This window comes from Lycorma delicatula, chromosome 4 (genome assembly GCF_047948215.1).
Source record: "Lycorma delicatula isolate Av1 chromosome 4, ASM4794821v1, whole genome shotgun sequence".
Lineage (NCBI taxonomy): Eukaryota > Metazoa > Arthropoda > Insecta > Hemiptera > Fulgoridae > Lycorma > Lycorma delicatula.
This window is the reverse complement of record NC_134458.1, coordinates 152,867,160-152,882,717: the sequence shown is the minus strand read 5'-3', so window position 1 is coordinate 152,882,717 and position 15,558 is coordinate 152,867,160. Positions and strand designations below refer to the sequence as shown.

General features: G+C 28.0%; 1 protein-coding gene across 10 annotated transcripts in view; it reads right to left on the bottom strand.

Annotated features, from left to right (window-relative positions):
* The window catches only part of ssh (Protein phosphatase Slingshot), a 504,868-nt gene that overhangs the window by 14,904 nt on the left and 474,406 nt on the right, over nt 1-15,558 (bottom strand). For all 10 annotated transcript variants that reach the window (XM_075364385.1, XM_075364384.1, XM_075364390.1 and 7 more), the window contains 3 exons: nt 11,799-11,993; nt 5,944-6,213; nt 563-709 (listed from right to left, as the gene is read on the bottom strand). In XM_075364385.1, the coding sequence (XP_075220500.1) occupies nt 563-709; nt 5,944-6,213; nt 11,799-11,993 (612 nt within the window). The remainder of the gene's footprint in view (nt 1-562; nt 710-5,943; nt 6,214-11,798; nt 11,994-15,558) is intronic.

Below are 15,558 nucleotides of genomic sequence, written 5' to 3'. Positions count from 1 at the left end.
ATGAAAATACTGGTGATGCTGTGGAGACCAAACATACTGGTTGGAGAATATTGTATCAAAGGTTGGATGGGTGGTTGCACTTGAGCTACATAGAAGGACAGTATTTGCTTCCACCTATTCCATAGAGACGGCCCACCACTGTCCACCAACAGACTTACCACAAGGCTTGAGCGAAACGCACCCATGGCAGGACAGATGAATGAACAATAGCCTGCACTGAATGGTGGCCCGTGCTGACGAATGAGCTACGCAGCTGTAGTCTAAGCAGGAATGAACCAGAGTTCAGTAGAAGTGCAACATGGCTATACAATCGGCTCCCCAACACTTATCATGGTTTTTTGGTTTTTTTTAATGATTAATTCATCTTATAAGCTCAAAGCTTGTGCCGTGGAAATATGAAATGAAAATTTTTTGGCATAAAAAATACCACGACTGTCTAGGATTTGAAACCAGGACTTCCAGATGAAACATTGAGATACTACCATTCCACCATAGAGATTGAAAACATTTTAATAATAAATAAAAATTTATATGTAATTTATACAAAATATGATATACTTACTTCGCTTTGGTTATATATTTAAAAGTGTTATCCCAGTGCTTCAATAAATCTGTTTTTTCATCATCATAAACTCTAACATTTAAATAATCAAACATTCCAGGAAAAAAATTATCTATTTCACGTGTTACATTAAGTATATGACAAACACTGTAAACAGAAAAAAGATGTAATAGATAAAATAGGTTACATAAATACAACTACATTTTATATGTACATTTAATAATTATGATGCCAATTTTTTTATGAAACACCTCCTGCCTTAGACTAGAAATAATATATATTTTATAAAAATAAATACTACAAGATTTTATTAAAATAATTTTATAAATATAACAATACTCATTTACATTCTATGATTATAAAAATAGTAACTGAACTAAAGATAATTATTCAAGGGTAACATGTTCATTTAGGTCTACAAGTTATAAAAATGTTTAACAACTATTTATAGATTCATTTGAATATTAATAATCACATGTTTCAAGACAAAAAAATTTAAGTTTTAGCCATTTAAATAAAACTTAAAAGCAAACAAATCATACACAGATTACAAAGATTCAAACACAAAACATCTTTAAATCTGAATACATTTATCAAACAAAAATTACATACTTTAAACCATTATTTCTACCGTAAGTAGATATATTTTAGTAATTTTCTTATAAAAAAAGGCTTGCATTGCAGAGGTATCCTTTTAAGAACTGTTAGATAGAAAAAATTAACTTTTACACTGTATGTGTTTGTTCTTTTCTACAATAATCTAATTATAATTGATTTTAAAAAACCTGCAAGAATTGTAGTAGAAAATTGTGTTAAAAGTAAAAAAAGGCTTATTAAAATACTTAACAGATATAACTCTGATCCTAAAATATATTTTAACACAAATTTTTTATTTATTTTAATAATGTTTAAAACATTATTAGTTTATTGTCTAACAAGATGAAAAACAGGATAATTTATATAAATAATTGGTCATTTTTCATATATTTTTTTGAAAAATAATTAAAATCTCAAAATACAATAATAAAAAATATAATAAGTATTAATATTGTATAAAGCTCAATTTTTCCATCATAAAACAAAGAGTCATAAAATACTTCTTTGAAGATAGTATGATTCATAAAAATGCACACAAAAAAATTAAAGAAGTTGTACAAAAATCAACAGAAATGTACTACTTATAAAAAAAAGAAGAATAATGTAAATAAATCCCTACCTGTAGCAGTTTTAAAAAAATTATTAAAAAACAAACAGTTTCAAATTAAAAATAAAAAAATGCAGGAAAAAATGAATTAAAATCTAAATCTAAGTGACCATTTCAATTACCATATAGTCAGTACAAGTATATACTGATAAATTAATATGTAAAGAAGTAAAAAATAATGAAAGTTGTTGAAAAAACTACAAAAAGTAAAATAAGATTATAATAACTAAATAAACAATGCTTAGAAAGTACTACAAAGTATTTCTATCTACGAGGGCTATTAAGAAAGTAAGAAACGTTTCCACCTGACGCCGCCAGGCGCATGCCAATCGCGTATATATTGGTGTGCTTGTGCTCAGCACCTCAGTCAGCGTCCAGCCGTGACAACGGGAACAACTCCGCACTGCCCGTTTTTTTTAATATACAAATTTGAAATGTGTGCTGCAATCGAAAATCCCGCCAGTTGTGAGGTGCGGTCTGTGATTAGTTTTTTGTTGGCAAAAAACTTAAAACCAATAGAAATTCATCAGGAACTGTGTGAAGTGTATGGGAACAATGTAATGAGTGAAAGTTCTGCCAGGAAGTGGTGCATTCAGTTTAAAAATGGCCGAACAAATGTTCACGATAAAGAGAAGAGTGGACGTCCGAGCATTGTGACTGACGATCTGGTCTCCAAAGTTGATGAAAAGATTCATGAAAACCACAGTTTCACAATAACTGAGCTTTCGCTATGTTTCTCACAAGTTTCACAGACTTTATTGTTTGAAATTGTTTCACAGAAGCTAGCTACCACAAATTTTGTGCAAGATGGGTGCGTCACTGAGTGGTTGAGATCACAGGCGGCAGAATTCTATGACACAGGAATCTCAAAGCTTGTCATCGCTATGATAAGTGCCTGAATTTGTATGGTGATTATGTTGAAAAGTAGTATTTTAGTCCCTCTTTCACATGTATATAATAGAAAGATTTTCTTGTACTTGGTTTTTTAAAATTCCAAAATGTTCCTACTTTCTGAATAGCCCTTGTATGTTTATAAAATTAAAATAACTGTTAAATTAAAAAAAATATGAAATATCAATATAGACTTGTTCATAAGTGAACTTTTCATTTTTGATAATAATAGCTAATGCAATCCTTTATAAATTCTAGTCTGAAGTTATTTTACTTTGTAATCACATATCTCTTTTTGTTGGTATTTCTTTAAGCATTGTTACATACATACATGTATGCAACAATGATACATATAGATTATATGAAATAACATGATATATAGATTATATATATATATATATATAGTGTGTGTGCCTGTATTTTAATTAATAATACTGGATTGGCAAAAAATAAATGTGGTGAATTGTTGATATTAAATTTTTGAAAAATTAAAAAAGGATAGGATAGTTTTTGATATTTTGAATTTCATTATTTGTTATTTAAAATTTTAAGTCAATCAGATTTAGGAATGAGAGGATATTTAACATTATTTCTGAATAGTTTTCTCATGTATCTTAAAAACCCACTGATCAAAAAATTTTTTTAATAAGAATTATTATTTTTTTTCTCAATTGTACTTTTAATATTGCATAATTTTTAAGGTAAAAACATAGTTTGATTTTTTCTGAATTGTATTCTACACATTGCATAATTTAACAATACTATGGCATAATTGAAATAAAATCTGTCAAGGGCAATGCCAGGAAAGTTACACAATTTTTTGCTTGGCTTTTTGTTATATAAAAGGTTTTGAGCATTTTCTGTTTTCAAATTTATTAAAGAAAAAAACATTTAGCATTGGAAAAACAATAATATAACTGTATAATATTATAAACTCTTTCTTTATATGTAATATGGTTATACTTTTTTAAACATAGATATCTAATACATGTATAATAAAGATTATAAATTACACAAAAAAAAAAGAAAATAATCATAATGAGGTAGATATAAAGGATAAGTAAGAATTTAAGCAATCTGCTTTTAGAAAGTAAAAAATGACATAGAACTGATTTTATGGATGATTTCACTAACAGCATACACGGTAGAAGACATAAGAAATTACATACAGAAAATAAATCTGTAATTATCTAAAAAAAAAATAAAAACTTGTAGGAATTATTCATTATTCTACAATAAGTACTATTTTGCGGTAGTAAAAAAAACTTGAACAATGGAAAATCCATGAATATAAAACAATACACTTTCAAATATTTCAATTCCTGGAGAACATTGAAACTCAGGCAGGTTAATGAAATTCTAAATGAATTTGTTATATAAAACAAACTATAGATATATAAAGGACAACGCAAAATCTTTTACAAAGAATAACTTCTTCAGTGACGTGTACCTTATGTCCCAGGATTGCTTATTTTTTGCTTATTTTATGATCAGTGATAGTAGCTAATAAATGTAATGGAAAACAAAAATAGAATAAATTTCAATTGATGCAGAGGACACAATCAAGTTAAAAAAATTAATGGAGAGCAAAAAGAAACAAACTGCATTAAACCAAATGATATCATACTACAAACCATTAAACTATGGCTATACATTCAAGTATGTTATAATAGTAATTTTTCAAATACCTGTGAGATGATTAATTTGCCCATATATCTTAGTGACGGAATATAATTATCGTTTGTCAAATGAGCAATGTATGAAAACTTGACAAGAATCAAAGTAATGAACAAGGTAAAGTGAAAATTAGGACAAAACTGACATGAAATTCTAAAAACATCTTGAAAATAAAAGGGTTATTCATAAAAGTAGGCATGCATTTCAAGAACCAAAGATGCACAAAAGGTTAATGGGAGGGGGTACACAATAATTGAGTAAAGCATAAACTATAAAGTAAAATTGTATGTAATGTAAAAAAACCTACATGAACATCTTAGGCAAAAATAAACAATAATATTATTTCAGATCACAATTATTCAAACAAATGAAAACTTGAAATCTCTTGAGAAATTTTGACTTATAGCCATATCAAAGAATAATCATAAAGTTAATTTCACAAATACATCAACGTAATAACACTTAAGTTACAGAACATTTTCACCACATGACCATGTACTTGAGCATGGAATTATGTTAAAACACACTATGCCCACTATGATAAGCACGTATTGTAAATGTCTCTGTTGTATTATTTTATTATTGGTGCAAGTCAGCACACCACTGGTACCTACGCATTACATGTTAGCACACAGAACACAAGTCCACATTATTTTGAATTTGATTTTAAGGAAATTGGTTTCTGTTATTAAAAACGTACTTATATTACTATAAATAGTGTTTACTACATCCAGTTATTGAATTTGTTACTTTTTATGGAATTTTAAACAAGTGATAACTTTTCTTGTTTTACAGAAGTATAATTTTTTTATATAGTTTTTTACTGACTGATTTGTGAATATTTTATACTCATTTTCTGCATTAATCAATTGTAATACTTTCATGGCTAAACCAAATAGAAAAATTATAATTTTTTTTACTGAACAGTTCCCCCTCCCCCTTTTTGGTTACTTTCTACTGCTTGTTACAAAATATTACATTTTTCTATTATACATAATGTTAAAAAAAAAGTAAATTCAATGTATAGGTGGTAAGTAGTTTTTTTTACCAATATCAGTGTGATGATCAAGTGATGAATATAACTAGGCAATGAATTTGAATAAAAGGATACCATTATTATCAAAAAAAGTTTGTTACATGAATTGCAATCTGAGAAAAGAAAAAAACTAGTTATAAACATTTTTAAAAAAACTGCAGTACAAGTTAACTTTTCACTAGTTGTCTACCATACTTCATTAATCTATTTCAATAGAATTTAAACTGAATTCCTCAAGCACTAAATCAACATGTAACTGAGCTTATAATTAAAATAATTACTTCACAATTTAAATGGAGATTTACAATTTTCCGACTACAACATCTACAAATGCCTAAAAAAAAATTAATCTTCTTTTTTTCTACATTTCAGTATTAAAAATCTGAAAATATGATGTTACTTTCTCTTATTACAATTAATAAGTGTATAACATCAAAAAATAAATAAATAAATGAATGGTGGAAAATTTTGTTTTTGTAAAAGTTTTTTATTTTTACTTATCCATAAAACATTCAATCATGAACCTTCCATGTTTATTTTTTTTCGTATACTTTTATAAATACAAAAACTCACCCATTCTTATTAAGTTCTTCTAAATTTGAAGCATTCCATTCAGACCCTAAATAAACATGTGGAAATATTTCAGTGGCAGCATCCATTTGGCCAAGTATAACTAACATTTCTTGATCAATAAAAGGTTTATATTCACCAAGATCCATATCTAAAAATTCTTCTAATCTTGTACGAACTTGTTTTGATGTCACTTCATCGAGATCAACAGTCATCATTATCTCTTTTAATGCACTACGTATAACTTTTTCTGTTTCTTCTCTTTCTCTAGGTCTGCACAGAAAAAAATATTAAAAATACAACAAGAACGCATGCCAGACATAATAAATAATAAACTGTTTTTTTGTTTAATTTAAAATTTGCCTCTTAAAATGTTTCCGTAAGAAAAAAATAAAACTGTTTAATTTCACTTAAAAAAAAAAAAACAATCTAATAAATTTCTAAAGAAAGAAGACACAAATTTCATGAATTAAAAACTCTATTTAGTGCTTTTAAACAGCAAGGTATTTTTAACAGCTCTAATAAATGCAACACAGATTATTACAAAATCACATGGTACAAAGTTACAAGTAAATGCACAGGAAATGGAAGTAATTTAAAAGTTAATAAAAACTATGACCATTTTTTTAAAAATTATTCAATCAATCAATAAATTCTTCTAAACAACAGATGAACTACTCTGAAGAATTATGAAATACTCAGAATTATACTCAAACAAAAATTGTATGCTAAAACATCTTCCCTTTATCAAGCGAAAACAGTGTTTTACTTATTTATTCTTTTAACTGCAAGGGCCTATGCCAGCTATAACTATCTTAATTACTTTTTCTTCTTCAATATGATAAAAAATGAATTTTGTAATGCAGAAAAAAATGCCAAGCCTATCTGGGATTTGAATGCAGACTCTTCTGACTGAAAGGTTTTATATAATGCATTCTTTCCTACAGAAAGGAAGTCTTTCTTATCACTGTGACTCAAGTAAAGTACGCATCACGACATGATGCAACCAATGAATGATAAAGCGACAACATATGTGAGAGGCAAAGGAGGCAAGAATATCCTCACTCAGCTTAATTGTCCTCTTCTTAACACTTCACTGATCCCATCACTGTCGGTCACACAAAAATGACTTCAAAGAATGAATTAACAGAGAACTGCATCAAAGAAAGTAATACTAACGATGACCAGCACTTTTTGCCAGGAAAACTTTACATTAAAAAAATATTTAAGAATTATGATCTAGAATGATTGAAATGATAATTTCTTCTGGCTATTCAATCACTACAATAATGTAAATTGTAAATGTGTTATACTAATGAAAGGTAAGTGTACAAGCCTTTCATTAAAAATACCAACATATATTCAGAAAGCTTATGTGCTTCAGATAACTTCACAATAGCAAAGGAAAGGATGATTAAGAGAGCGATGGATGAAAAGAGTAACAATAATTGGAGAAATGTAAAACTAAACAAGAATAGAGATTATACACAAGTGGATCTAGACAAAGTCATGGAAAAACATTTTACAGAGGCTGAGAAAAAAATAGCTCAAAAAACATTGCTAAATACTGCCAATACAATGCTGTAATTGCACTAACATGATAAAAAATGTCAACCTATTCTGATGCCCTACAAAGGAACTGAAAACAACAATTTTTATATCGCTAAATGATTTCTATTTAACCTGAAAAAACAGGATGTTTATACAGAACAGAAATATAAATGTGGAAAACTACACTATTAGCTGAACAAGTACTTAACAAATTTTTAAAAGCAAACTTCTTAATTATGAAGTTTGCTTTGATGTTAAATGAATTAAATAAATGAATCGAACGTGCTCATTTAAATAAACATTAGTACACTGTAACAAATGTTAAGGTCACTTTACAGTATCTTTCTTCTAACTGCTACAACACACAGTAAATATAAAGGAATGAATCATAACTGCACTTTAAAAGTGAATTAAAATGTTAGCTAAGCAGACTTTAATTTATTAAAACTAGTCATTTCAACATTAATCCCAGCTGGCTACATGAATCCTACCTTCATTGTAAAAGAATTACTTTAAAGTGATATTTCTGTAATCTTATTTTACATTCATCAAAATATATATTAAAAAATAAATAAATTTATACCCACATACCAACAGTTCCTTAATTGCTTTTGCAATTAATCTCTAATTGTTCTGCTATCTAACATTGCTTTTAATCAAGGTATAAAAAATAAATATTTAAAATATCCACAAATTAATTTTACTCTATTTCATTCAATTTAAAATGAATTATCGTTACGGTTATTAAATAGTAATTGTTTATTATATACCATCACTAATTTAAAGGAAAACCACACAAACAGCTCTATTAAATTCAATGAAAAAATTTAAAAGGTACATTCAATAATTAGAAATAAAATTCTGTTATAAAAATGTGCTCCATTAAAACAATCTTTAAGGAGGTGAGGATTTTGGCCAGTTTTACAAATCAGGGAAAAAATCTTAACACAGTATTCTGTTCTTCCACAGGACACATTTTAAATGGAGCCAGTATTTTGAAATTAAAATATTAATTTGGGAGCATCTTTTGAAACAAAAGAGGGTAAATAATGTGAAAGATGGTAAGAGGATAAAGTAATGGAAATTCTTTTTGAACAGCTGATATTTTCTAAAGCAGAAGTGCCAAACTGACCGTTCAGACAGTTTCAGTTTATTCTATTAAATATTTTTTCCAGTCTTCCCATTTATCTCTTTAATTAGTGAATGACCCTCTCTTATTAACCAATAGTCTGATAGTAATAGTCTTCTAGGTTTTAATTCCTTTGAAACTCGTTTTTCACGTTATAAAAATTTTGTATCATATTACCATATAAAAATTTAAAAAAATTTCAATCATTTGAAAATTAATCCTCAGTGCATGCACTTTATTTTCCAAGATGTTACTCTTCAATATTGTAGAGTCTACAAAACATGAATTTTAAAGTAGTTAGTTTAATATTTTATTTTTTATAAGAAATATTAAAAGAGATCTTCAAGTAAATGCTGAAATTATAAAATATTATAAAAATTTAAATATCTTCTTATTCTTGTTTTTAAATATATATAAAAAATCAAAACGTTACTGTGGACAGCAATTTAACATACTGGTGCTTACAAATTGGAATATTAAAAAAAAATCCCTTTTGGCACACCGGAAGGCAGAAGTAAATTTCACCAGTGCTAAGTAAGGGATAAAATAGATTTCCACCTTAAAGTTAAAAAAACTTCAAATTTACTCAATACAACAATGGCTGCATGTGAAAAAAAGTTTCACATGCTTAGCATACAAGCCCCATCTTATTACAATTCCAGCAATATTTTGGTCATACTTTGCCATAAGGATTGGTCATATAAAAATTGTTTCAGACAAATGTTTAAGGTAATGTTTACAGGACTAACGACCACTTTAAACCAATTCGATACTGTGCCTATTAAGGAAGGTATGATTTTTTTTGTCATCAAAACCCAATTTTTTTCACCCCCTGGGCCAAGGATTGGTGATATCAAAAAAATTTACTTAGATAAGTTTTAGGCCCTATCCAAAGAATAGTAGGAACTTTAAACAAATTCAATATTTAATAAGAAAGTTATAGCGATACTTTGTTTTTTTTTTTAAAAAGCTTCCCCATTTCCACCCCCATGATCCGATTTTGCCTATTAACAAACATGATCGAGATTTTGGGTTTTTATATTTTATGTATCAATTTGAAAGTGATTGGCGCAAAATTACAGCAGTTATTGTGTCCATTAGAAAGTGAAATATATATATATATATATATAAGCTTTTGAAATGACGGTGGTTTTGGGGTCTGGGGGATGTGAAACGTGAAGATATGTCCAAATTTTCCGTAAGTCGAATCATGGTACTCATTACAATAGGTAGCTTTCTAATGAATCTACCTAAAATTAAAAGAAAGATTTAAACATTTAATTTAAACCATAAATTTAAGTCCTGCATAATACTGTAAATCAATCCTATAGCAGTTTATAGCAACAAAATACATTAATAATGACCAGGAAAATTCAGGTCATGAAACAAAGATAAAATCACTAAAGCAGAAACCAGAAATGGTAAACCGATTCCAAAAAAATCACTAAAGTTAAAAAACTCTCTGTACAATTTCATCACAGTCTTAGCATTTATTACCACCAAAATAAAAAAATATTGAGATACATTTAAGAGTAAATTTTACTAAGACTATGTTTTTAAGCAACTCTGATCCATTATTCACATCCACGAATTGAAATTAAAAATTATAGCATAGAATTTTTCAAAAACGCTTCAAAATGAACTTCTGAAATATCAACTATCGATATTCTAAAATGAAAAAAATCTGATGTGGACACTACATAATTCCTATACACCCTATTCTTCTTGAACTCCTATTAAGTTGCATATACACATTTTTTTAAAATGAAAAGTACATAAAATTTTATTTCATAAATAACTTCTGATATTTTTTCATATTTATTTTTTTATTGTTATTAAATGTTGTTGTTTTTTTTTTACAATCATATTTAACTCATTTCTTTTTTTAACTTAAATTATTTATTTATTAACAAGTTAAAAAAAAAAGGAGATGAAGTCTGATTCGAATCAATGTGCCTTCCCCTAAGATCAAAACATTTCATTAATTAAAATTTCATTTGGCTATAACTCTAGAACCGATGAAAATAAGTAACACTTATGATATATCGTTGAAAAGCTCTCAATGAGGACTTATTACTGTAGTTAAGAAAAAGTCCAAAATCCCAGGTTTTGTTTTGGATTTTGGGCTTTTTTGGAGACTTTTGGTCCAGTCGATTGCAATCAAAAGAGGAGGTGCACAACTTGATTTTACAACAGTCCTAAATCCAAAAAACATCCTACGGCTAATCGTTTTTGAGTTATGGGATACATACATACATATGTACAGATATCCCGCTGAAACTAGTCATTATGGATTTAGGGATGATCAAAATGGATATTTCCATTGAAATCTGAACACCGAAATTTTTCACTATCACAATACTACCTTTACTTCGTACAAGGAAGTAAAACAAAAAAAATAAAAATAATTTCAGATTCAAATCGTCAGGCATTAATAGCATGTTACTTTCAGACATTTCATTACATCAGTAAAAGGAAAATAAACTTCAAAACGTTGGTTTGAAACATACTGAAGATTATGACCAAGGAATTGAACAAGTAACAGCAACATTTCAGGATCAAAGATATTTTTTCTTCAACTATCATATGATTTTTTATGAAGGTCTTACAAAGTGAATAAATGATTACTGAAGTCACGGTCATTGGAAAAATGTAGATGGTACAAAATGTGAAAATACTGAAGTACATATATCACAAAATCAAAACTATTATATTTCTTTTTTTACAAAGAAGCCATAAATTAAAACATTCTGTTGACACATTTACATTACACTGTACTGAATATATTTTTTTAAAAATAATCTAGTGGGAGTCACAGAGATAAATAAAGAAACAATGAAGTAACATTGTTTTAAATTTATCGAATAACAAAAACAATAATTAATAAAAAAAACATAAGACATTACAAAAACCCACTAAATTAATTTATATTTTCCACCTTACTTTAAGGTCAACAAACAAAGACATCTATAGATATAAATAAATTTTGTTAATAATGTGATTTCATTATTTTAATGTTTAACTGTTCAGACTTTTCAAGGGTGCCATACGTCCATCAAAAATAATAATTATAATAAATCATTTTAAATTAATTACTGTTTTCTAAATGATTTTTTTATGGTAACATAAATAAAAATATCACTGATAAAAGAAAAAAATTATAAATTGATTTACTTACTTTGTACGAAGTGAATCAGGAGAGGGTGGTCTCCTAGATTCGAGATTATCCATCGCATGCCATTCATTGAGGCAAGAACGATCAGATTCGATTCTCTGTTCATAATAGGAAACCCAATCATGTGTCAGTCCGCCTAAGAAATAATTCTTCTCTCTCGCTTTAGAACTGACTTTATGGAGAGTTTGTAGGGCAGACCTGTAAACAAAAGAATGAAAATTATTATTTTAACATACAGAAATAAAATAAAAGTATCTGTTTTTAATTTTTTGTCAGGCATAGAATCACAAAGCTCCAAATAAACTTGTGTGACATGAATGAACAAAATTATAAAGTAAATAATAAATCCAAACAAGGAACGAACCTGTATACTAGCCAGAATTTTAATATCAAATAAAGTAGAGTGACAATTTAAATAAATAAATGTCTATTTTCCATGAAAATTTTCCCAGTTACAATGAAATTTTTTAATATAATAAAAAACTTAAAATTCCAGATCCTTGCAAAAAAAAAATGACAAAAAAATACATATACGAGTACAGTCAGGTGTTAGAGACACTGAAATTAATCCTAGGCTGTGCATTAAATATATAGTATTTTAAAGCAATTTATCTTTAAATTGCAAAGGTAACTTATTTTGACTTGCAAAATCATCACATGAACTTGTTAAATGTCGGTCATCCAGCTCTTTCTTTACAGTAAAGCTTTGTTCTTATTAAACCATCAATCTGCCCCAAGTCCTATATTTTTAGTTCAAACACAAGTTATGCAACTAAAATTAAACCAACACAAAAAAAAAGCAATAAGAGAAATTATGTTATCGCTGTTTTAATCAGTATGTTGATCAATCTGAATTTATTACAGAAAAAGCAGGAATATCAATGTCACAAAACAAACCGATTCCTGTGTTGCATATTAACCTGCTTATTCCGAATGTACATCCTAAATGATGATTTAGATAGGACTGTCACCTCCAATAAAGGTCTGACTGAATAGTTTATAATTCAGGTCCACTTTCCATATTCCACACAAGATGGGGCCAGTTTAAGATGATAGTATTGATTGTCAGGTGGTTCTTTAATGTCCAGTAGAAAAACAATTTTTGTAGCAGTGTTATTTTTAAGCAATCCAAACAAAATCAATGATGAATAATGGCTGTTCAAATCTTGATAAAAACTCCCTATCTCATCAATGATGAATAATGGTTGTTCAAATCTTGATAAAAACTCCCTATCTCCTGATAGTGTTTTTTATATTCACCAGCTATCCAAAGGTGATGCTAAGTATTCCTCTAGATCGAGTTGTTTATCTTGTATTGAAATGCCCTTGATGGTAGACTTTCCTTTTTCATAATCCATCCCTTTAATTATCCCTGAACCCATTTCTGTTGTTTTGTTTCTTGGGGTGTAAGCTTAAACCAGCTAGATTCATTCTTAGATTCCAAGTACGGGAGATGCAGTACATTTGTCTTCATCAGGGAAGCATGTTTCTCGTTCTTTGATTCCAGCCTAATAGCTGAAATGCCCATGATGTAAACCGAAGCCATCTGTCAAACCCAAACGCAAAATATAAATAGTTAAAAAACAATATGGTAAACTACATCCCCTAACGACCAATGGTCTCTCTACAACTGTAAAATTCCAGGAAGCCTAATCTTAAAAGTAGAGATACGAAATGAGAATAAAAATGGCAACAATCAAATCTATGTTTAGTAACTAAATCTGGTTCCCATATATCACCCAAGTTAAATAACAGTTGATATAATTTCCAGTAGATTGGATAGGTAACGGAAAAAGATGACCAACCATTTTTAAAAAATAGTTTTCTTTTCTATCCGAATAAAATTTGATAAATGTAGTGAACGTACTACGTGTAAATGATTTTAATTTAACTTTATACCATATTACCAAAAACAAGTTGTAAATCTTGTTTTTTAGCATCAAAAAACACACAACAATCACAAAAATCTGATCAGTGATCGTGCAAAAGTTCTGAACTAACCAATCAATTTATAGCTTATATTAATCTTAAATTAGATTTAACCAAGAGCAAAATGATACTAAAAATATACCCAAGGACAATAACAGACTAAAAACAAATTAAAAAAATAATAATACTAATAAAAATACAGAATGAATTTAAGGTGGTAAGTGTCAAAAGTGATTACAGTCTTTAACATCTGATTATACTAGTCACTGGTATAATTTGCTAATCTGCTTAGTATTGTTATTATCATCTTTATTAACATAATCGACCTTAAACAATTACATAATTACAATAAAACAAATACATTATAATACAACAAAATAATACACGAACATTATTTGCGAAATATAAAAAAAAATTAATTCACAACTGTACTATTTCAATCAGAAAAAAACACATTAACATATTGAAGGACACTTAAAACCATTATATATATATATATAAACTATTGAACGCTTATCTGCCCTCCTTTGTCTTCTGTAGTGTAAATGTGAATATATGTAGTGTTGTCTTTTTAAAACAAAAAATTCTTAAAAAATACTTTTTCAGTTTTAAAATATAAAGAGTGATTCAGGAGTAAAGGGAAATAATTTGGGAACAGATTCTAGATTATAAAAAAATTGCATACAAATACATGTCCAAAAATGATTTGTTATCGAGTAACGACTAACAAAAAATTTCGCCTGGAATTCAGTTCCCTCGGTGAAATGGGTCATATTAAAATTTTTCAAGTGTTATTAAGGGGTACACTTGATGGTTTCTTATGTTTTTTGTGACAGTTTTTTGTGACTTTTTTTAGGTTTGAAAACACAATTACTTTGATAAATGGCTATAAATGCCTAAATTTTATTATGAAAACTTGTAGAGAATTTAAATCAGAAAATTAAAGTAATAAAATCTATGAAAAACAAAACTGAACACAAAAATGTTATGAATTTGTAAAAATTAACAGCTGTTTTTTTTAGTACAACAAATTTTTCATTTTCGGACATATGTTTATGAACGTTTTTCCTTATTTCAAGATCTAGAATCAATTCCCAAATTATTTCCCTTTCCTCCTGAATCACTCAATTAAAATTTTTAAAAATAAACTTTTTTGAGTGGGGATAACATATTTTTTTTAATAACACCTATCTGACACCTCAATAATTACTGAAACGAGCTGAAATTTGATGAAAGGCAAAAATAAAATATCATATTTTAACACTAATTAAAAATTGAATACAATTTATTTTTTGGGGGGGATTATATGGCTTGGAAATTTTACAAAAAAAAAAGGATTAAAACTAATCTTTAATAATAATAATAATAATAAGGCTAACTTTAACTTAATTTTAGGTGCTTCCTCCTTTCGTTAAACATAACGATAAAAAGTTCGAAATGTAGATTTTTAAAGAAAAATGTGCGATAGAAACTTTTAAAGAAATCTAGAACCAGATATAAATGTATCAAAGTTTAGTTTGGTAATAAGACGGATTTGCTAAGAATACAAACTGCTGAAGATAAAAAGACTGAAATCTATAAGATAAGTGATAATGTAGAAGGATATAGTAAAAGTATGTTAAAGATAAAAGATTACAACAGAAGGGAAGGTAATTAGCCGATCTCCGTGGTGGAGTGGTAGCGTCTCGGCCTTTCATCCGGAGGTCCCGGGTTCGAATCCCGTCAAACATGGCATTTTTCATGCGCTACAAAATTCCATTTTCATATCCTATACACAAGCTTTAAGCTTATTTAACGATATCACCAAGCAAAAAATGAGAATAGCACAAGCCGT